The 23,798-nt window shown below is 45.8% G+C and overlaps 1 protein-coding gene across 1 annotated transcript; it reads right to left on the reverse strand.

Annotated features, from left to right (window-relative positions):
* Positions 1-836: 836 nt before the first annotated feature.
* LOC139672829 (alpha-2-macroglobulin-like protein 1) lies at positions 837-23,448 on the reverse strand. The gene is made up of 34 exons (XM_071557457.1): positions 23,398-23,448; positions 22,233-22,395; positions 21,822-21,874; positions 20,924-20,941; positions 20,266-20,425; positions 19,603-19,687; positions 18,684-18,798; positions 18,327-18,441; positions 17,822-17,931; positions 17,120-17,287; positions 16,581-16,811; positions 16,122-16,185; positions 15,211-15,356; positions 14,090-14,239; positions 13,565-13,681; positions 12,470-12,617; positions 11,895-12,006; positions 10,405-10,630; positions 8,833-8,959; positions 8,426-8,547; positions 7,896-7,950; positions 7,174-7,257; positions 6,565-6,741; positions 6,321-6,402; positions 5,806-5,962; positions 5,536-5,610; positions 4,565-4,727; positions 3,690-3,907; positions 3,293-3,508; positions 2,270-2,394; positions 1,794-1,881; positions 1,293-1,361; positions 970-1,072; positions 837-877 (listed from the first exon to the last, which is right to left on the reverse strand). Exons 1-34 carry the CDS (start codon positions 23,446-23,448, stop codon positions 837-839), a joined length of 4,134 nt encoding a protein of 1,377 aa, XP_071413558.1.
* Positions 23,449-23,798: the final 350 nt, after the last annotated feature.

Here is a 23,798-nt window from a genome sequence, read left to right on the forward strand (position 1 = left end):
ACGATGATGCTAGAGGGGAATCCAGTGGTGGAAGAAATGAATGACAGTTGTATGGTTCAGATAACAGAGTTTGCTTCTGCTCACTCCTCACAGATAAACTCCATCACAGAGTCCAAACAGACACCACAGCACCAAGATTTGTGATTTATATTTTACTTTCATTGTCTTTACAAGCAAGAAAATCCCTGGATTAAAACAATCAGAATTAATCAGATACCCCAAAGAATTCATCAAGTAATGGCTGTCAGGATAAGCAGCATAGGCTGGGCTAGAGTTAGTCCTGAAATCCAACTTGAGATGTGTCTCAGCACCACTATCCCAAGTCCACTTGACTTTCCAGGTGATGCATGTCCCAAGATATCAAAAGCAATAATGCAGCAGCTCTGCTGCCCTTGGACATCTTGCATGAGTTGGCTGAAATAGTAAGGAAGCCAAGTAAGACCAAGTCTGTCGATAAATGAGAGCAGAAGAGACAGTAACCCAGAGAGCAAATAGTATGACCCAAATTATTAATTTTGGGGTGCTACCAGCTAGGAAGCTCTCACTAAGGACTCTACAGGAAAGGGTTTCTCTGGTTTGATCTAGTATCTTTGTTTTACCTCCCCAGAACCCCTCCCCAGAAAGACAGACTCTCCACACCCAGAGTAGGCTGAAACTAGCACCATGAATTCTGCTTAAGAGTTTCACATATAGGGGTGAAATAGATGAAAGGAACATGCTGAATCAGAGATAACATGGGGCTCCAACGGGACAGAGATTGGTGGCTGAGGTGCAGAGGAAACATCACAAGGCTGCTAGGTCTGTGCAGGGAGCTGAGGAAGGGACTTGCACCTACCTTAGATGCAGAAGATATTATAGTCAGCCAGGGCCTGCTCCTCTGCAAGAGAACAGGAAAGATTTAAACTATTCTTGCACAGAGCCAAGTGCAAACACCCAGGCAGCCCTGGTACCCCATGGTTCCACACTGACCTGGGTTGTAGTAGTCGTATACCCTGACATAACCTGGCTTCAGGTTGGTCACCTCAACCTCCTGCTCCAGATGCAGGACATATGTGTCAGAGACATGGCTTAGCTGGGGAAGAAAAGCAAGTAACAGGTAATTTAGGAGCTGTTATTTTTATTCCTCACAAAAAATTGATCCTACTAGCTGACAATAACAACTCTGTAGAGTCAAGGGCTGAGCTTGAAGATGAATCTTGAGCATTCTTCTTGTCTAGTCCCAGTCTTGGATTCTTCCAACAACTCTGGCAGTGCCCTCCACTCTTGCAGCTTCTCTAGTAGCACACACATACCTTGTCCAAGTAGATGGCAACACCTCCTTGTGTTTTCTCGGTTCTTCTCACAGAGTGCGAATGCTGCAGCTAGGACAGGGGAGCAGAGGAAGCAATTTAGTTTTGTTTTTTGAAAGGCAAATGTGAGACATCCCAGCAAGGTTGATCTGAGTTTGAATGGGCAGAGTCTCAGTTTACTCACTTCCAAATTTAATTTGTACTCTTATTCCTTTGGGCTGATCTTCCTGCAGGCCTAGTCAGCTCCTGCACACCCTAAGGATAGGAACCTAGGCTACTTAGCTGTCAAGGATATGCTGAGCAAATTGGGCCAGACATATCACCATCGTCAAGACTCAAAGAAAAAGCCAACAGTACATGTTCAGGTTTGTTGTGTGGCAGAGGGGGATGGTGAGATTGCTCAAGAGAGGATCAGGCAACACCTTCCCATGCAACCTTTCCCTCTCCTTGGGCATGGATGGTCCCACTGACTCCACATCACCATCCTGATTCCATGCTTCTTACCGACATCCCAGATTCTGGAGCCAGGATGAATCCAGTCAGTAGTGACACCTCCAAAATCACCATGCTGGAAGATTTCTTCCCATTGTACCTAGGGGAGAAGATTAAAAAGAATGTCTCTCCCAGCTCTCTCTTCCCTATATCACTATACCCTGTGCATAGTACCTTGAGCCAGGTAGCCCAGCCAGGACCAGGGACAAGGCAGTCATTGCCTCCTCTCACAGGGGGCAGCTGATGGCTGCAGTGCTCTGAGCATCCCCAGTCTGAGGTGACTTCTTGTACTCCTCTCTCCAGCAAGAACCAAGGCCACCAGAAACAATTCCCCATCCCCAGAGACCCTTGTGTCTCTACTTCTCTATCTTCCACCTGGCCCTTCTTTTGAAACTTCCTGGTGCCTCCATTGCAGTCAAGAACCATCTTTCAGCTCTCCAGCCATGCCTGGCTTTCCTTCCCAAGTGAGGCAATATCTTTAGAGTCACCTGACATCGATGGAGAGAGTAACAGAGTGTGTATTGCCCTCAATGCAATTGACCGGCTCAGTTTTCACTTGCAAGGCAAAGGATGCCAAGTCTTGTGCGGAAAGTGTGTTGTACTTCAGCACCATCTGCAGGGAAAGACAAAAAGACAGACTAAGACATGGATAATTAGTTCAATATCATCTATTGCACCTTTTTGTTTTCACTGGCTACTCTTATCCTCAAGACTGGACCCTTGGTAGTAAGTGGATAAACCATATGCAGTGAAACTGAGTCCCAGTATTGGGACATGTTGGGGGTCACCATTTATTGGGGTCCCCTTATCCTGAGTAAGGGGGCAGCGTGAATGACAGTCGGAAGAGCTCAGGCACAGCAGGCATCAGAAGGCTTTGATCAGAAGGCTTACAAGAGTTTATTCGAGATATTTTCACAGTTTCCTCATAGCTCATAGATCATAGCAGTAGTAGCAGCTCATAGTAGTCATAGTAGTTAGTTTCATTCTCAGTAACATCCACACCTTTTATATCCTCTCACATCCAACATGTCATGACATTATTGGCTAGCCCATTCACCTCACATTCACCAAAGCACCACACTGGTCACAAGACACCACACACACTCCATGTAGCTCTCTTCTCTTTAAGGGAGAACTCTAAACTGCTTTCCTTAAGGGATGCACTCACTGTCACCCCTACATCCCAGTATCCAAAATAAAGGTTACTCAGATTGGAAACCTTCCATGATCCTTTCATTGGATCCTTTCCAACCTTTCAGTTGGGACTGTGCATGTTAAACACACAGCAGTGGGACCACTATACAACATTCATCCTCCAGTACTCTTGAGAGTCATGGAAGAATCACTGTCCTCACACCTGGACAGGTTCTGTCTCTGTCTCCTCCAACATACAGGTTTATTGCACTGGCAACAGGCTGGGATTAAAGCACAGTCAACAACATTTCCTTCTTCAGAGGTTTTGATAGGATGATGACAAGAGTGGGATCACAGAGGGGTCTGTGGGAACATACCCGAGTAAAGACACAACAGCTGCCATGGGCCTGCACCAAGAACTTGCCCGGGACCTCTGTCAGTGCCGCCTCCTGCACCAAGAGCCGGTTCTGGTAGGAGACTTGGAAATTCCTCCCAGTGCCTCCATGAGACCACACCCTCACTTCTGCAGCCCCTTGTGTGCTGTGTGTCAGCGATGCATACTTAGCTAAGGCCTGCAAGGCAACTACTGTGTCCTGAAAAGGGAAATAAAATTACATTTGCAGGTCTGAGACACAAAGACAATTGACTCAGCATCCTGAAGACCTCCACATACAAGGGCTCCCCTCCTCAAAGCATTAGCACTTGCATATATTGTGCGTGTATTTTACAGAGGTTCTTTCCCAAGCAACATCCCCTTTCCTGGCCCCAAGTTACCTGTGTTGAGGCAAACCCTCCATGGGCATTCTGTTGCCTGGTGAGCCAACCCACGATGTCAGAGGCCGTGGTGAGATCAGACTCTGTGACATTCGGCTTGGAGAGCAGGGCCAGAAGGATGTAGGCTGTCAGCTCTACATCTACAGACACTGGCTGTGACCAAGGGCTGGTGCTGTGTCTGAACTTGGATGAGGTCTGACTCCAATAGATCTGCCCATCTGGGGAAGATAGGTAGTAGATGACTTTGAGAGACATCAGGAAAGAAATGCTGTGGCCTAGGCTCCTAGACAGGGACATGTGTTCACAAAGAGCATTGAGTAAATTCCTCTTTAGCTGGATCATCACATAACTGGGTCAACCAAAACCCTGAGCATTTTGCAATACCCAACACTCCATATCCCACACTCAGGTGATACACAAAAAACTAAAACAGCAGTAATCTTAATATGCACTGCCTCCAAGACATTCAGCTTCTCCATTGTCCTGTTTGCCAGGTACACTAGGTCCTGCTAGTATCCACCTGATACTAGCTAGCTACTCACTAGCCAGTCCTGAGGGTCAGAGACTAACAAGAAACAGGGCAGCTTGCTTTCCTCTCTGGCACTTTGCAGTCCTACATAAGAAAGCTCACTTTTCCCACATCCCAATCATCACTTCAAGTCCCAAAAAATGGCAGGAGATTTGAAGGAAATCAGCACACACACCTCAGTGTTGCCAGCACATACCTTGAGTTCATAGACTGGATATCTAAAAACTCTCTTTGGTGACGGACCTAGAGGGTAAGGATGTGGTCCTTCCAGGCTGCAAGTAACCAAGGTCTCAGGAAGGTCACCTGTCCCTTCTCTGAGGTTCACTTGACCCTGCAGTTCTCGTACCTGCTCTGATAGCCTTTCGATCAAGCATGTCAAGGAGCTCTTGGGTGCGTTGAGAGTCCTTTGCCAGGGCAAAGGTGTAGGCCAGCAGGGCCTGGGTGTAAGTGCTGGCAGCTTTGGGGAGGGAAGGAACAATGCAGTCCAGAGCCTTGCGCACCACTGTGCTCTACAGAAAAGAGTTAGATAGGTGTTGGTCGCAGACAAACACCTGTGGGGCAGGCAAAACACTGAGACACAAACAGAAGGGTATGTTATTAGCATATGCCAGCACAGAAAGTACCCCATACCTTCACCCAGGTGACTCTGTGCTCAAGTCTGCACTCTTTGCATCAGTGCAGCATCAGTGAGCAGTGCCTGCTCCAGAGAACTTCACTTCTCAATATTTACAGCAATTGCATTTCTCTAACAAGTTAATTGTAATTTTTTAATTGCCAGTACCACAGTAGTAACTAGCTACAATCCTTAGCACTTGCAAGAGTTCCCTCTTATTACTTAGGCGTGCAGTTCCACCTGCCCTACAGCACTCCTTTCCCAGACTTCTACATTCTGCAAAGCTAAAACATATTAAGAGTTACATTCTATTTACTTGACTGTGGGAGCAGCTCCACCCACCTCTCCTCCCCAACAACTCACCCTTAGCTGTCAGATGTGTAGGACTAACAGCTGTAGGGGATGGAAGGAAGGGGGATGAGGGTAGCAGGAATGAGCAGATAAAGCCTGGAAAATGGGCATAATAGCCACAAAGTCCAGTGGCTCCCCAGTAGATAATCTCACCTTCTTCCTGCCAGCAATGTCCTCCTTAAGGGATAGTCGAAACTTTTACCTGAGAAGTGGTAAGCTCTTCTTCATCCACCCTATTTCTTCATCCACAAGTCTCTCTAAGATGCTCTGTTGCCTGCCTCAGTGATAACCCTAAGCTCCTTAGGATTCAGATCTTAAGGCAAGAGCATGGCAAAGAATTCCCCAATATTTACCTCTGGTGTCGCTCCTGCCTCCAAGTATGCAGCAGTGATGTAAGCAGCCAAGGGGACTTCCCCATCTACACCTCCCTACAAAAAGCATAAACATCCAAAAAGCTGGGAAAATTAATACAAAAAGACCTGAAGCTTTTCAAAACAGGTCCTACCTATCCCTGCTTTGCTCTCTTGCAAGAAAGTAGAACACAGGAAAGTGAACTTAAGCAATTATCAGTACACTTGGCAAGAACTGCTTTGTGTTGTCCTTCAGGGTACTCTGTCTCCTACCTTCATGAACGTGTGAACAAGCTGGCCCTCATTTCTGAAGCAACCACTGGGAAGCTGGTGGAACTCCAGCCAGGTCAGAGCAGCTTCTATGGTCTTCTTGTCCAGGAAAATGTATGGCTTGGCTTGGACAAAGCATTTAACCACAAATGCAGTCAGCCTGATTGAGGAGAATAGAAAAAAAGGGATGAGAGAGGGAAGAGAGAATTAGAAAGAGATAGAGTGTATGAAAGAGCAGGGAGAATGAGCGGAAAGAAAGCATTTAAAAAGAAGCTGAGGGAAAAAAAAGCAGGAGTTTGAAACTGGTAGGTCTCTTTATCCACTGTGCTATTTCTAATCTGCTGGTCCAAGTCAGTTCATCCCAAGGACAATTGACTACCTCTGGGGTGCCCAAGCCAACAAAGCTTCTAGAACACTTTGGATCCAGGAGGATAGCAAGTTCTTTTGGAAGCAGAAAGCTGTCAACCTCCTGGCTGTCAGAGAGCAGGTAGACAGCAGGAAGAGAGCCCAGGGCTTACCAAGTATTACCATAATTATCCTTGGTACCAAATTCACTGTAGGAGCCATCAGGGTGCTGATACTGCAGCTGTGTCTGGTACCCTGGGAAGAAGAATAGGACATCAGTGCTCAGAATTGTATTGGCAGTGAAATCACTGTGAAGGGAATGGGGTGATTGAGTGTTCCAGGTGGGAGGGCAGTAGGCACCCAAGATCGCTGGACACAGGAGAAGGCAGAGGAGCAAGGTGGGTCTGTTGTACTTGCCCTTGCGCAGGAATCGTGCTGCTCTCTCCCTGATCTCAGGGGTCAGCTGCCTCGTCTTCTCCAGGTACTGCAGCACATAGACAATGGGGGCAAACAGCACCATGTTCTGCTCCCCACAGCCATGGGGCATCTGCACCAGGTGATCCAGGTTCTGCAGTGCCGTCCCCATGAGGTCACCTGAAACAAAACATAAGCACCTTGACCACCTCCTGGTCTGTAGGCCTCAGGATTCACCTCCTCCTATGTGTGACTTCTTCCCAGAAGCACAGCAAGCAAATAGCTCCAGTACAGTGGGGGAGGGGAAGGGGGGGGGCACCCCTAGTTATCCTTTATCGCTGATAACTGATAGCCACCTTATCAGTTCCACTGTGCCCTTCATATGGACTGTACACATTCCCACGCTGGCAGGGGAAGCTCATTAACAGAATGCTCTTTCCCTTGCTGAGTGTCAGTAAATAGGAAACACAGCCACACACAAGGGAAGAACAAGGCAGTGGAGCCTTGGAAACCTCCAAAGAGGTGTGTGTGGGAGTTTGGGTTTGGGCTTTCCTAGGGCTAAACTCAGAGATATGCGATTTACAAAGGTAGTATCACAGCTGAATTCCGTACCAGTGACTGAGACGGTAGCTCTGACGGAACCTTCAATCACATTTAGAGGTAACATCAGTGACACAGACTCCTGTTCTGGATTTCCTAATACCAGTGGGATAAGTTATGGGGAGAACAAAAGAAAGAGATTGTGAAGAAAACAGCCATCAAAATCCCCGGAAACTGTTTAAGGCTGCTCTGTGATAACTTCCCATTTTCCCATCACAGAGGCTGCAAATCACCTCAAAATCCCTGTCCCATTCCACTCTCAACTTCCTCTATCCTCCTCATGGTGATTGTGCTAATAGCCCTCTTTATAAAGAGTTTGAGAGGATTTTCTCCTAGGAATTCTCAGTGATCAAAGCCAGCTGTTTTTCTCTACTGAAGTTACTCCATCTTGTTTTAGATTTCAGTTGCAGGCTTGTTATCCCAATACACAGGACCGGAACAGCAATCCTAAGCCATGTCCTCCAGCATCACCATATTCAGTAGTCTGGTTTTATTTCCACAGGTGAAAAAGGTCCCAAGCTGTCACATTAGTGTCAGGGATATTGATGCTAAAAGACTGGACCTCCCCACATTCTTGCCTAGGGAGAAGCTCTAGCTGGCACCACAATTAAAGTATGTTTCTATAGCTTTGTCATGTGGACAGAGAAAATATTTCAACAAGTGGAAATACCCAGGAGCTGTTTAGGGAGAAAGAGGGGGATAAGCAGGGTGAAAGAAGAAAACAATCCATCTACCTTTTTTGGGACACAGGACGGAGCTGTGAGCCTTTTCTACCAACACTCCCTCTGGCTGTTGGAGCACAGAAAAGTAGCATTTTAATGAGAACACAGGAGAGAAACAGGATTATAAGTGGATTAGAAGTAGATATGGACAAAATCCTGGTTCAGACTGGACACTCAGCTAGAGTATCATCATTATCACATGCAAAAATGCAAATTACTGTCAAATATTTTCACTTCATATTAGAAATCAGCACGCTTTTTCAGACTGTCCTCACTTCTGAATGTCTGTGAAACTGATGCTGTGAGATTCAGCAGAGAACTCAGGAGCAAGAACAAGAGTGTTTAAAGTTTTCCATGGTATGAAGTGGATGACATCCTTCTACCTCCTACATCCATCAGCCCTCATGGATGAGCTCAGCTCAGGCCTTGAGGTGCTAATTCCACATTTTGAATAGCAAGGGGTAACTCCCAAAACGTGCACAAAATTTGGACGTTGTGCAAAGCCCACTTTTAGTTTTAGGTAACAGAACATCTTGACTGACCCGGACTTGAATGAGTTTGATGATTGTGTCTTTCTGTCCTTGTTTTGGGACAAATGGTATCTCTTCACCACAGAGCTCTTCGGTGGCCACAGCCTCTGTGCGAAGGGTGATGTTCATGATCCCTGAAAATAACACACATTAGGCACACAAAACATCTTCTGAGGGAGCACTTTCCATTAATACAATAGACATCACCAGCTAACAACAACAAATTTTATCAGAGCCCTACATGGTTCTGTATCTCCTAGCACAGACTTTCAAGTAATCATTACCTCAGGATGAATGCAAACAAGTACTCTGGGTAACAGGGCAAATAGCTCCTCACTCTATGACATCTCTTACAAAACATTCCCACCCCAGTTTCATCCCCTCCCAATTTCATGACCGCAGCTCCCTGTTCTTCTCACCCAGTTGCTCAGCTGTGACACTCCACTGAAAGGTCTTGGTTTCACCAGCACACAAGCAGCTGCTGTAGACACAGCCCTTGCACGGCTTCAGCTGGAAGTGTGCAAACTCCTCCAGAGTCACTTGGATCTGAAGGGGCAGAGGGATAGCAAATGGTAATAAACAAACATCACAAACACAAAAAAAGCAGCCTAGAGGGTGGAAGTAAGAACAGCTAGCCTGGGAGGTAGTAAGGAAGTAGCCAGGGATCAGGTTAGGAAAACTAAAGCCCTGATAGAATTAAACCTGACCTGTCAAGGGCAACAAAAGATTCTATAGGTATGCTGGTGGCCCCTTTTCAGAAGGAAACAGAAGACCTGGTTACCAGGGACATGGAGAATGCTGAGGCATTTAACAACTTCTTTGTCTCTGTCTTCACCAACAAGTGTTCCAGTCGTGCTGCCCTATTCCCAGAAGGCAAAGGCAGGGACTGGGAGAACAAAGAACTTCCTGCTGTAGAAGATCAAACCTAAGACCATCTAAGGAAGATGAAGGCACACAAATCCATTGGACCTGATGAGATACACCTGCAGATCCTGAGGGAACTGTTGGAAGAAGTGGCTGAGCCACTATCCATCATGTTTGAAAAGTCATTGCAATCTGGTGAAATTCACACTGACTGAAAAAGGGGAAACATAACCCCATTTTTAAAAAGTGAAATAAGGAAGGAACCTTGACAGGCCTAAGAGGTGGGTTCAAGTGAACCTCATGAAGTTCAACAAGGCCAAGTACAAAGTCCTGCACCTGGGTCGGGCCATTAATCCCAAGCACAAATACAGGTTAGGTGGAGAGTGAATTGTGAGCAACTCTGAGGAGAAAGACTTGCAGGTACTCATAGACAAGGAGCTTGACATGACCCAGCAATGAGCTCTTGCAGTCCAGAAAGCCAACTGTGTCCTGGGTTGCATCAATGTAAGTGTGGCCACCAGTTCGAGGGAAGGGATTCTCTGGTGAGACCACACCTGGAGTTCTGAGTTCAGCTCTGAGGCCCCCAACATGAGAAGGACATGGACCTGTTGGAGCGAGTCCAGAGGAGGCCACAAAGATGCTCAGAGGGCTGAAGCATCTCCCCTGTGAAGCAGGCTGAGAGAGTTGGTGGTGTTTAGCTGGAGAAGGCTGTAGAGAGACCTTAGAGCTCCTTCCAGTATCTAAAAGGGGCTACAAAAGAGCTGGAAAGGAACTTTGGACAAGAGCATGGAGGGACAGGACAAGGGGGAATGGCTTTAGACTAAAAGAAGATAGGGCTAGACTAGGTATGAGGAGGAAATTCTTTACTGTGAGGGTGGTGAGACATTGGAATAGGTAGTCCAGAGAAGCTGAGGATGCTCCATCCAGGGAGGTGCTCAAGGCCAGGTGGGACAGGGCCTTGAGCAACCTGATCTAATGAAAGGTGTCCCTGCTCATGGCAGGGAAGTTGGAATGAGAAGATCTTTTAAGGTCCCTCCCAACTCAAATCATTCTATAATCCTACAACCACAGGCCATAGATTTGAGCCATCTCCCACTTTTTTGCAGAGGCTATCAGGGCTCACCTACCTTCATGCATTGCTGCAAGTTGTTGAAGACTGTGGCCTTCAAGTTGAAGGTCTCACCCTGGACCACAGAAGATGGTAGTGGCAGCTCCACAAGAAAGGGCTTGAAAACTAGCAGGGTGGAGGCTGGAGCAAATCCAAAGCCATTACGTCCTGTGCAGAACATTCCTGCTTTCCATTCTGTGATGCTGTTAGGCACAGTGACTGTGACATTCTTGTTCCCACTGGGGCTGAGGAGAAGCAGACAGAACAGAAGCATTTAACTGAATGTTGCTGTAAGCCACACCAGGTGACTTGGTCTGAGTCCTTCTCTCCAGTGAACTCCATGCCTTGACCTCAGTCTTGCCCCTGACCCCTACTGAACTTGCAGCCCTGGTAGGGTTGGTTACAAGTAAGGCCTTGTACAATTAGAGATCTCTGCCTTAGATGCTTATATTGACAGAACATTTTTCTCAATAGATTACGTGGCTGCAAGATGCCATCAATCACACTCAGACAGCACTTGCCCTCTGCACATCTAAAAATATTTTAAAGATGCAGCAATTTTATTCTTTTTGGCCTCAAGGTGGAGAACCAGACACTAAAAGAGCAACAGGACCAACATCAGTAGTGCTTAGCAGAAGAGACAGATCCTGCCATTCACTGCCCTGTGAGACACTGACAGCTTAAAGCCCAAGATGAAGACAGTGCAGAGACTTGCCCTATGCCCACATCACAGCTTTTGAGAGAAGCAGGCTGTTCAGCAGCTGCTACCCTGGCAGACGTAAAACCAGCCCTAGCTACAGCTAGTGATATTATTTGACTCCATTAACTGGAGTCAAAACATTCACTTTTGCCATGCACATACAGGGAGGTACACACAAAACATAGAGACTTTTTGCTGCCTCAGATCAGGTTGGTGGACAAATCACATAGGAGATACTTGCTGCTAGTGGGTAAAGAGATGGATGTAGCTGGAAGGGAAGTGGAGGTGAGAGAGGGCAGATGTGGGGGGATCTAGCCTGAGCCTGCTCCAGTCTCCAGACAGCAGATAAGAAAATCTTGAAGTCTGAGATGAAAAATCTCCAAAAGCTTCCTCAGTAGACCCTGTGTACACACTGAGCCTTTCTCACGGGACTCAATTCCCAGTCCTGGGAAGGATTTCTATGGACATCAGTTTCCCCTACGTACCATGATACATCCTGTGGTCACAGTTTGGGAAATGCCAGCCCACAAGTTTACTGTAAGCAATGTGCAGGCAGTAAACCAGGCTGTTCTGCTGCACTTCACCTACTTTCCTATCTTCCCATGCCAGCCATTTCCCATGGATGGAAAACAGTTCTGTATGATAGTAGAGGAAAATGCATTTAATACAGATATCAGCTCCAACAGGAAATAGCCTAACAAGTATGAGCACCACGACATATGTCCTTAGGTGTCCTGCTGTTGCATCTGCTGCTACTCCCAGCCACACTAAGTGACCCAGACTAAGCCCCTACTGTTTAGTTTACTCACCCCACAGAATACAAATCCCATAGCCAGGTTTGGGGGAAATGCTTGTGTACTTTCTTGTTAGCTGAAGAAACAGGTGGAAACATATTGGGCTGATAGGTTGATATCAGATGCTCTGTTGGAAAATAACAGACCTAGTCACCGTGGGATCCTCAGGGCTTGCTTAAGAGCTGAGGAGTTCCAGCCCAACTCAGGCTGTAGTTAATACAGTCAGCTTTCTGAAAGCATGGCATCAGAACAGAAGGTGCTGTCCCAAATTTTAAAATATCTTGCTTCATTTCAAATGACAAAGGTGCTTTGGGCTTTACTTGCATGTGTGGGCACTGGGGGACAGGCAGCCCATCATCTCAGAGACAACCCTCACCTCAGAGATAAGACTTGGGATTCAGACAACCCTCTGGCATTTCAGAAGCTGAGAGCCTCAGGCTCAGGCAGCCTCACACTAGCACAAGAGGTTTTGGGCCAGGAAATGCTCTTTCTCCTCCATTTGTAGTTACAGGATTGGCTCAAACCCAGGACTGCTTTCACCTCAAAGACTAAGCATCTTAAGCAAGAAGGAACAGTTGGCAAATGCTTACTGTTATATGCTTTATGGGGCTGGGCAAACATCAGCATGGGCCTAGGAATAAACATTCCTGTTTTCTGCAGTGTAGTTGTCAATGACGTGGTTGGACACACTCTGGGTTTCCTGATATTGGTGTTGGACATAATTTTCAACCCCATTTCCTGTAGGAAAAAGAAAGAACTGAATCACCAGAGCTTTGTTTAGTCCTCACTGCTCTCTATCCCATGCCTTCCTGTCCCATGTAGTAGGGACTTAGCTGTCTGTTGGTACAGTAAAATCAAAAGTGAGCAATTCAGATCTATAGAAGAGCCTGTGAGACTGAAGGCAGCTAAGAATAAACAAGTCACAGCTGCTTGGAGGAGTTAGTTTCTCATGGGAGCTCCTCAGGTTTCTCACAGCACACCAGAGAGGTTCTTGAAAACATCTAGGATGAGTTACTATAAACATGGGACTTGTGTAGGATAATGGGTTCTGACCAATTGAAGTTTCTAGCGTGGTGCTGTGTAACTCTTTTTAGCCAATAAGCTGTACTTCTAACCATATATAAACTGTGTGCTATGTGTAATAAAATGTCTTCACAATGAATCTCATAGATGTGTGTGAAGTCCAGTTCCTCCGCCGTTTATTTTTTGTTTACTTTTGCTGTCCTCCAGGTTCACAAAGTATTCTCTTGCTTCATTTTAAGAGGGAATAATTCAGATCCTCAGCAATGAGTAAACAAGGTCTTCTGAGCTAATTCATCTGGCCTGAGTCAGCCAGATTTATTCCTTTTCAAACACATAGTCATTTAGGTGCTATGCCTTATCAGCCTGCAGAGTGAAATTGCTCATGCAATGGAGATTAAACAAACTATGTGAAATCCAATTAAAGTAATAAAAAATCCTTGGCATACTGAGTCACACAACCTAAGTGTAGTAACCACACAAAAAGTTTTCCTGAGTCAACATTTCAAGTCACTTATTCAAATAACAAGTGAGTTACAAGGACCTGAACTGCACCTCTTCCCTGTACTCTCTGTAGCAGCATCCCCAGGATATTGGTAAAGTCAAGGGGTCACAGTCCCCTCAGTTCATGAGTTGTCTCAAGCCACGAAATCAACCATTTTTACCCTGAATGCTGTAAACACGTCAGGCTCATCAGAACCTGAGAACCCACATGAACGATCATCTTCAGACACTTGGTGAGGATATCTGGAGTTATAAACAGCTGGGAACAACCCATAGATCTGAGAAAACAAGAAAAAGAAAAAAAAAACAGTACAAATTAAACTTGGCATTCTCTTGCTGTCATACATCCAAGGCCTGTTTGAATTGCTTCTGGCTACTGTACATTGAATGCATGCCAAAAAGTCCAGGCCCACTGTCACTCTTCCCTGTCTCTCCTCTGACAGAGCCAGCACAGCCCATTGAATAGAACACAAGAAAGAACTACAGAAGCTGCCTTCCCACGGGTGCCCTGAGTGATGCTCAACCTCTTTCTTAATCCCTAATTGCTACCCATGTCACAGTGAGAGCACTGCTGATCCCTCTGGGTCATGCTTTGAGTTTCTTGGAGATAAGCTCAAGTGCAATGGCCTCCCTCCCTCTTCATGTCAGTACAAGGGAAGGGAAGAAGTTAGAGCACGCTCACTCACCAAGTGGCTGCTGAGTTCTCTTCCTGACTTCATCAAAAGGGTGCTTTGATCCACAGCCCAGACAGCACATGTGGACCCAGGAGCAGCTGTCAGGTGGAGACCGACCTGTGAACCAGGAAGAGTCTCTGGCGTTGAGAAGCCCAGCTCCACCTGGATGGGAAGAACACAGGCAATACCTGAGTGACATTTCTGATGCTGGCCACCATATCACTTCCCAAGCAGCGAATGGTCCACATGAAGAAAGTTTCCAAGAACTTGCCTTGGACAGAAACCCAAGGAATCTCCCAAGAAGCACCAGAAGGTATCTAAAAGACATCACAATGAGCTTGCAACAGGATAGAGGGCAGAGGGAGAACCATCAGTGTTCACATGGAAACATTTCTGTATCAGAACACAGTGCACTCTTTACCCAGCAAACCAGCCAGCCATGATAACACACCTCACACAGCTGTATTCTGGAGCTCGCTCTTCTGGAGCCCCAGATGGAAAATAAGCCTAGTCCTTATACCCACACTCTTTGTGGGGTTGGTCTCAGTTTCCTGAAGTTCTTCCTGTTCTTGCTTGAATCTGTCTATGGCAGATAAACAGCTGTGGAACTCTGGAGCAGGGGTAATGCCAATCCTCAGAAGTTCATCTTTGGAGTGCAAGACATAGCCAAGAAAGCAGATTCCCGTGGATGTCACAACAACCACAAGTGCACAGTCTTTTTGGATGGCCAGTAAAATCCACTTCTTCCACCCTCCACTTTCAGGTGTCATCCCAACACCATATACTTCCAATTCCAAGCGTCTGCTGCAGCAGCAGAGCAGCCTTGAGCTCTCCTGGAAACCACACTAATGGTCTGTGCTGTGCTGGGCTTTGATCCCACTGGGCTGCAGTTGCTGTATGTGCCTATGGAGACACACAGCAATTCCCTGCCTTTCCCAGATATTGGAGCAGTCCCCACAATGCTCAGCACACACTTGCTCCATACATCACTGCACACCTCATCATTCACAAACTGCAGTTCATGTGACAGCATCCCACATGGTATGAGCCACAACTCTACACAGCCTCTCCTTTCATTGTAGCAGACACATACACCTCACAGATTTAGTCACAGTCTCAGACACAAATCCTACCTTATTTCTGAAGCACATGGAGACACTGAAGATGGCAGAATCGCCAATGATTTTTCCATTCGGGAAGATAACATAAACAACCAGTCTTGGAGCTGGGGCATAGGTCGAGCTGAAGGTAAGAGGGATGGAGAAGAAGCCTTCCAGCACTAGATGGAGAAGAAAGCAAATAAGAGAAAATAGATTTGGTAGTGAAAATAGACTCTGATCAGCTTTTGCCATTTTGCTTGTGCCTGTTTAATTCCTTTCTTCAAGTCTTTCATGATTAAGGATATTTTTGGAGACCACTGAAACAATCAGCACATATCTGGATTTGGCATTCAAAACCAGCAAAAGACTCTTCCTAGTTCTGTTCATGTCCTCAAGAATACAAAAAGGTATTTTGGAATTCAAGCTCGGTTCTACAAAGAGTGAGAGTGTTAGATATCTTTCAAAGCCTCCCATCACCAAACGTCTCCCATCCTGTCACCAACAAAGAGGTGACCTTTGTCCCAAAGTACCTATAATTCCCATTTGAAAAAATAAGAGCTGAAGTAGTAGGAAACAGTGGGTCAACATCCATCAAAATTGTAAATTGTGGCATCCTAACCACTCAGATTATTTGTAGACACAATCTTTGTGGAGGGTAAGGCTACCATTTCATACCACTTGCAGGAGCAGAAAAAGGACTTTGAAAATGTAGACAACAGAGGATGAGCCTATGGGCTGGGAAGTGCTGAGTATTCTTCTCCTAGTTCAAAGCAAGAGAGTAAAGGAAACATGAAAACTAGAAAGGCATGCTGTTCTGATGCAACAGAGAAGTGGTGAGCCACCTCTATACTGCGAATAGGTTTATGCCACATATCCAAGTAAGAATGGACAATGCCACAGACCACTGAGCACTTGTTGGACATGAAACTGAGAAGTGCACTTACTTTTTGGCAGCCCAACCCAAACAGTCTTCTGACCTGCATTGACTATGTCTCTTTTCCCTGTGACCTAGGGAAGAATACAGAAAGGGATAGTCACATAGTTACACAGTCTTTGAGATCATTATGAAGCTCAAAGTAAGTCGAAAACTGGAGATTAAATGGAGATGAGAGAAGAAATAATAGCTTTATTCACTTTTGGCTAGTAAGGAATGCTCAGGGGATGAAGAGACTTGGGGGAGGCCAATATCTGCCCTGCACCTATGCAGAGCCTAAAAGAAAGGCTCTGCCTTCCGTGCTATTACTGCAGTCTCAGATTCAAAACCAGGATCCAGCCCCATGATGAATGAATGAGCTACCTGTCCTGGGCTGAGCCAAATCTACTAAATATCAGGCTTGAATCTCTAAGAGATGCTGATCTTGTACCTTCCACTGTCCCCCACTAGCACGTCCCCAGAAACTCACAAAGTAGGAGAAAATGACACGCTTGGGCCCGTGTTCCAAGTCTTCCTCATAAATTCTGTAGTCCACCTGGACAGACTGATTTTTATCACAAGGAATTCTTTCTGGCACACGGACAATAGAGAGAAAACTTCTGCTGGTGCTGTAGAATGGACGTATGAAATAAGAGGCTCGTTGATAACTCAAATCAATTGTTCCAGGCTCTCTATCGAAATCTTGATGCAGGACACTTGCCTGGTGAGACAAAAAAACCAAACCAGCTGATTTCCCTAGTTAAGTAAGTCAGCTGCAAAGCACCATAGCTGCACCTTTTTAAGATGATCTGAGCAACAGCAAAGCACAGGTCTCTGTGCGGAGATCTCAAGAGGAAAGCAACAGGGACCTGAAGAATAAGCTCTCAGAGGAGGTCAAGGTCCAGAACAACCTGAGATGTTTCAGGCTTGAATTACTGTCCTTCAGGAATGACAAGGAGGATGTCTGTGGGGCAGTAAATAGCTCTGGCCTGCACATGTGCCCTTGCAACAAGACAGACTGTTTCTCACCTCCAGGGAGACCAAGGTGCTGTTCCAAGCAGTTGTGTCCAGGCTAAATGAAGCTGTCCCAGAATCCCCAGTGATGAACTTCTGCTTAAATTGCTGCTCACCACGGCTTACTACAAGGACAACTTCTTTCTGCTTCTGTGCCTTGCCTTGGTAGTCGAGGACTTTAATCTGAGAACACCATGGTGAGCAAGTGCAAAAGAGTCTAATCAGCAGACAGAGTCTCCTGCTTCTCCAAGCCAGAAACAGCATTTCCAAAGACAGCAAGATCACCCTTTTGGTCACTAATAAGATTATCAACACTGCTACTGGTCATGTCACATTATCACTTGCTCTACTACGTTCATTCACAGAATCACAGAATCACAAAATCACAAAATGGGTAAAGTTGGAAGTGACCACAGTGGGTCACCTGGTCCAACACATCCAATGCTCTCCATTCCTTCACAGCAGAAGGTTTCTTGGGCTGCTGAAGTTCCAAATGTTTGGGTTTGGACTCCACATATGGATGCCCATAGCTGCTGCTACTCATGGCTTATTTGGCAAATGACAGCCTTGGGTGTTATTCTCACATTAGACAATTCAAGAATTTTGTCTCTGGCACAAATCCCTGGCTTAAGGTGAGGTCAGAAAAGACACTAGGGAAGTCACTGTGAAACCACTGTTCACATTCTCCTCCTTCAAATGACTCTAACTGTGAATTACCTTCCCCTTGTACATCTCTCCAGCGTGATAGTAAGAATTCGCATCATCAAACAAGGCCATCCCGCCAATCCTGGAGATGAGTAATTTGTGGGAAGCATTGACATGTACCTCTAAATGAAAACAGTGAGACAGAAACATAAGAGAGGGAGCAAGAAAGCCAAGCACACCGCAGCAATTTTCCTGCAGAGTGACCCACTGGTAATACTAATGGATGTGTTCAGCTGCACACACATTTCATGTCATGATGGTGATCTGCTCCTGACTCTGGTTATCTAGTCTTCCTCCCACATAACTTCTATCCCTTAGAGAGCTTCAGCACCTGAGACTGCAGGCATTCAAAGTGAGTATATATGTCATCAGGAACTGCTGGTTCTGTATCTATGAGGTTAGATAGCAGGCCCCAAGGGGCTCAGAAAGCTCAGATCCCTTCCTAGCCTGAAAGTCTCCAGTGCTTTTGGTAAGATTAGTGCATCTTCCCAGCAGCAAGAAATGTTTTCAGAGTTACCTGTGGCATCCTCCACCAGTGAGGCCTCTGCAACTATGCTGTCCTGATAGTACCGAAAGTCTCGGCTGAAGGAGGACAGACTCACATTTGTGGAGAAGCAACCTGCCTCATCTGTCTGAAAGCACAGAGAGAGATAAAAACGTCTGGGCAAAGCAGAAGGTTAGAAGTTACCAAAATGGTGAAGAAAGAGCAGCACAAAAACACCTGTTCTCAGGGAGCTGCCTTTTGGCATAGTAGTCCAGGATGTGGAGCAAGAACATGATGCAAGCCAAGTCATAATCACGAGGCACAGTTACTGAGAGCCAGCAGCAGTACAAATGTCTCTGAATACAGCTCATCTCTTTCTAAGCATCTCACCTGTTTGCTGAATTTGTGGCAGAGATCAGGTTTTGAAGCACTGGGCAGAAATGGAGCTATCTTCTGACAAAGGTTCACATGAACGATCCCCTGGACACTTTTCCCCTGGGCGTATCTGTTTGGGGAAGCAGGGGAAGGAAGAGACAGTCACAGACAGTGGAAGAACACAGGGTTTGCTTTGCAAAGCCCTAGAGACCACTTATGGATATTCACAACAGAGCACAAGAATGGCAGCCGTATAACAGACCCAGGAGTCCTGACCTGGTAAAGCAGGATTAGACTGGAGCACTGCAGTGATGGGAGATCAAGGGCTCTGTGATATAATTAGTGCTAATCTAATCTATTCTGAGAAACCAGAGTGTTGTAGGTGCTGACTCAGCACAGAGCTCTGCACTATACATCAGCATCGCCTGCAATAACCCCAAGATATGCTCATCTTATGAGCAGAAACATGGGTGATTAAGAAAGTGCCTTTAACGAGGAAAGCACCTTTACATGAGCTCTACTGTTGTCCTTGGACTGTATCTGGGGCAATTCCTTTTTGAATCTATTTCCTCTAATCTGGAAAAACTTCCTTTCATTTCAGTTTGTTCTGCAAGGGGATGAACACCAAGTATCTACCATGCATACACAAAAAAAACCCCACAAATGGGTGCTTGTCAAAGGGGAGGTTGGTCCCTCAGGTTTGTGTGTAGAGACTTGTGGTGTGTTTTTAGAAAAGGAGCATTAGAGTATCAGAATGATAGTTACAAGAATGCTTTGTGTTGCATCAGGATGCAAACAGCAGACATGGAAGATTCTGGCCTGCTGCAACTGAGCTGCAGTAAATTTCTCCTGAGCTCCTTATGGTTACCTACCCATCTTATGCTCATCGGGCCCAAAATGAACACAGAGACATTGCTCCAATCAGAATCCTCACCTGCCACACACCTGGAGCGGGAAGGTTGTATCTAGGGCATAAATCTGATTTGGTGCCTCAAAGACCACTTCAAATTTTGGCAGCACTGGAAGGAAAAAACAGAGACAGTCTTCAGAGAGAATTAACAAGAAGACAGACTATGGTGAAAAAAAGGACAGGAAATGGAGAAGGTGAGAAGCGGAAAGGGAAGATTTCCTTTGTGTCTTCAGAAGATTTGTGTGTAGGCTCTGGCTGATTGCTCCTTCCCAAAGCAAAACCACACACATCCACATCCCTGTGCTTCTGACAGCTATTTGCATTGAGGGAATACCAGGGTCCCACCACAGTAGATTAGGGAACAAAAGTGAAGTGAGGTGTTGCTGAACTTCGTACTCTCTGGAAAAGTCCATCCTACATTATTACCTTGTTGTGTCTAATGCAGAGATCTGCAGGAATCAGCTGTGTCAAAGGTCTGAGGCCATGCATAACACTCCTCCCACACACTCACCCAAGGTCCCAAGGTGGTGTCTCTCCTGAGCCTCAGCTTGACTCTTTTCAATGACAGATGCTACTATTTTTCCCATTTGCTCCCAGGAGGGTTTTCAAGGAATAAACCCCCAGCTTCCTGGATCAAGAGTGCAAGGTCCTCTCTGCAGCTCAGACAAATCCCCCATGTGCTCATACCGTACTCCTCAACAGAGAAGCTGCCGTATGCTGTTGCGCTGGTTACATTGATGACATATGTTCCCAGCAGGGGCTCATCACTCAGCTGGAAAGACAGATCTGCAATGCCATCTTGAGGGACCACGTTCAGCCACTGCTCTATCTGGTTGTTCTTAGGGTCCTACACCCACAAGAGAGAGAAACAGTTGTTCCAGCATCTCACTGGTCCACATCTCATAGAAAGTGAGCTTCAGGATTTCAGTGCTGTAGACTACCAGGTTCTATAGCTAAGGAATGAGGTTTGGTATAGACTAGTCACAAAATTTTGAAGACACTCTAATGCTCAGGTTCTGCTGCCAGCATCTCAATCTCCTTCTACATTTATTTACATTCTGATCTTAAGGAAAGATTCTTTACAGTTTTAACTTTCTTTCATAAACATCTAAGTTATCTGTCTATACTCTTGCAAGTCTAGAACAACTGAGATTTCTACTGAAGTAACTGGGAGCATAACCTCAAGTAAATGCATAAAAATGAAGCTGGAAAGAGAATGTTATTCTAAGAATCTAACATCTAACAACAAAAAAGGTCTACTATTCCACTCAGAGGTCTGTAAAATCTACTAGAAACTGAATATGAACAGCACATTACTCTAACACTAGATTTCAACATCACTCACCTGGAGAAACAAGGAAATCTGGGGAGGGAAAAAGACAAAAACATTAGAAGAGAGAAACACATGTCAGCATCACACACAAGGCACTTCAGGATGCAGAGCCCTCTCTGAAGGATGTACAACTAGTGTTTTGGAAACTTAGAGCACTGACAACAATACAAAAAAGTAAAACAAATGCCACCAAAAAGGAGAAATACCAGGTGGATTCATTACAGTAAGGTCAGTAGAAATGGGAGAGGAAAACCGAATCTGGACATTACCCAGCACTTGCTAATGACTTCCTGGCAGAAAACCCAGGAAAAGTCACTACCCAAACAGACCTAGCTCTTGTTTACCTGCAGTCTCAAGAGAGTTACAGAGGTATAGGATCACATAGTTTGGAAGGAACCTCTGGAGGTCATCTGGTCCACCATCCTGCTGAAGCATGTCTTCTTGAGCAGATTGCTCATAGTCTTCTCCATCTGAATTCTGAGTATCTCCAATGATGAAAATGCCTTCTCTGGACACATTTCCGTATCATTGCAATGAAAAAATTTGCCCTAATGTCCAGTCAGCATTTCCCACATTCCAGCTTGTAGGGGCCACATTAAGAGCACCCTTCCCCAAAACAAGGAAAACATGGCTTACAAACTATTCACTTCCCACACGACACCACCACATCAGGAATCAGCATGTCCTATGCTTGCATGACTATTCTACCAAGATGAGCAAGACACATGTACACCTCTGCCTTCTTTCTAAGATTTTACTTGAGTTACTATTCTGCTCTGGACACTCATCAATCCTGGCTCAGGGAAGAATGTGAAAAAGTTGGAGCTGTAGCAGATGAGCAGGGTAAAAAGGAAGTAGGTTCACACATGATACAAGGCAGCCTTTCCATAGCCCCCCAGGACTGGCTTACCGAATCGTTGCGTGCAATGAACTCCTCATCCAGAGTCACAATGCGAAATTTCACTGAGGGCAAGGAAATCAGGGAATATAATTATCAGGTCTCAGTCCTTCCCCACAGACCCCTGCTCCATCTGTTTCCCCAGCTCCTGTCTCCATTCTATATACATTTGTGGTAACATCTGACACAAACAACCCCACATGTAAGATACCATGGACATAGTTATCGTTACATACTGCCTCCTGCACTTTCAGAGTCATCACAAACTGGACATTACAGCCACTGAAAACATCACTCAACAAGAGACATTGTCTCAAAGCCTTCTGCTAGGGCTGTTAATGCATTTCAGGTAACTCCAGGCTTTCCATATGGTGCAACCAGCAGCAAGCCTAGAGCCTACAGTTCCTCCCATTTGCACCTCACCTGTCTGCCCTGGCGTATAGATGGGCTTGTCTGTTTGGATGATGGTGCCATTCCTGGTCTCGCAGATCAGGACCTTTTTATGCTCCTCGATATTGACTCCTTCACCTGTGATGGTCAGCCTGACAGTTGCAATCTCCTCTGTGCCCTCAGCTGGAGGTGCAACCTATACAGGGAGAGAGAGGAGAGCACACAGGCCTTGAGTCATCTTCTGGGAGCGCTGAGCAGGAATTGAGAGTAAAGTGGAAGAACTAACCAGTTCTCTCCAACTATCCCAGGACACTCCCTCCAATCTCTGGATTCAGATCACATCTAGATCTCACTCAGTCCTACACCATAGCAGCAGGCCCTGCATGTCATGGAATCTGTACTTTTTCCCACTGGTGACAAGCAAGTGCCTGACAACTCTGAGTGTTCAGACTTGCTCAAGAAGTTGGGCAAATCACAGAAAGGTGGGAGATGGTAAACACAGAATCAAAAGAGAGAGATCAAGCTGTAGCACAGCCTCACATACTCCCCAGCATGCACATGTAAGAAATCCAAATTAGAAAACACAACCAGAGGGTCTTCCTGACTCTGGCAGCCAAAGACCCTGGAAGCCTCAGCACAGAATATACAGTATAACAGAAGTGATACTGTTTAGACATGCCTGCCTTACCCTAGATGTTTGCATTCTCACCAACAATCAATAATGTCTAGGATGCTGTTTAAAAACAACAAGCACATCCATTTCCATCCAGCTAGTCTTCAGGAGCTCCCAAGAGTTCAGTTGCTGCCTGACTTCAGGACTACAGAAGTTGCAGTATGTCATGCAAAACACCATTTCCCCAAGCTTTAGCTGTAGACCTGCACAAGGCCTTCAAAGAAGAGCTAAAGCTGCTTCATCTGGTGTGTAATGAAAGATTAAAAAACAGGTATGTTCTCATGTATCCAGAACTGTGGTAGATTTTAACAAATGTAAATTCCATTTAAAAATTAGATTCAGAGAGGAAATTCAGTGCTAAACAACACGTAATGTCCTGGGCTATGCACCTCTAGGCACCACCCACTCCCCGTCCTATCCAGCTCACACAAAGTGGACCCTATCCATGTCACCCCTGGTTAGGGAGTAACACAAGCACCTTCCTGAAGTGAAAATCAGTGATGGCATTTGCCTAGGGTGGCTTACCCAGAACTTAGTGCACAGGAAAGTCTTCTTCTTCTGGGTGGTTTCTTGCATTAAGAGTTCATGTCCTGCAGAGCGCTCCAAGACCAGGTTCACTTGAAGCTTTGCTTCATGACAGGTGATATGGAGGCAGGCAACTTGGGTGGACGGGTAGTGGAGAGCTGCAGGGATTACCACCAGGTAATGTCTGGGGTTGGGGAAAACATCAGAAGTGGCATAAGTTTGAGGTGTAAAGATGTAAAAGAGATGTAAAAAATCTTCCCTGCTGTGGCCCACTACTGAAGAAATTCCTCAGCAATGTGCCATGGCTGATGACAATATTCAAGAGTGACAGTGAACTCAGCAAAGTGATTGCTTCACTGAAACTTGAGAAACAGTTTCTGCTTTCACAGAATAGTCTGAGC

The sequence above is a fragment of the Pithys albifrons genome, chromosome 1, assembly GCF_047495875.1.
Source record: "Pithys albifrons albifrons isolate INPA30051 chromosome 1, PitAlb_v1, whole genome shotgun sequence".
NCBI classification, from domain to species: Eukaryota; Metazoa; Chordata; class Aves; order Passeriformes; family Thamnophilidae; genus Pithys; species Pithys albifrons.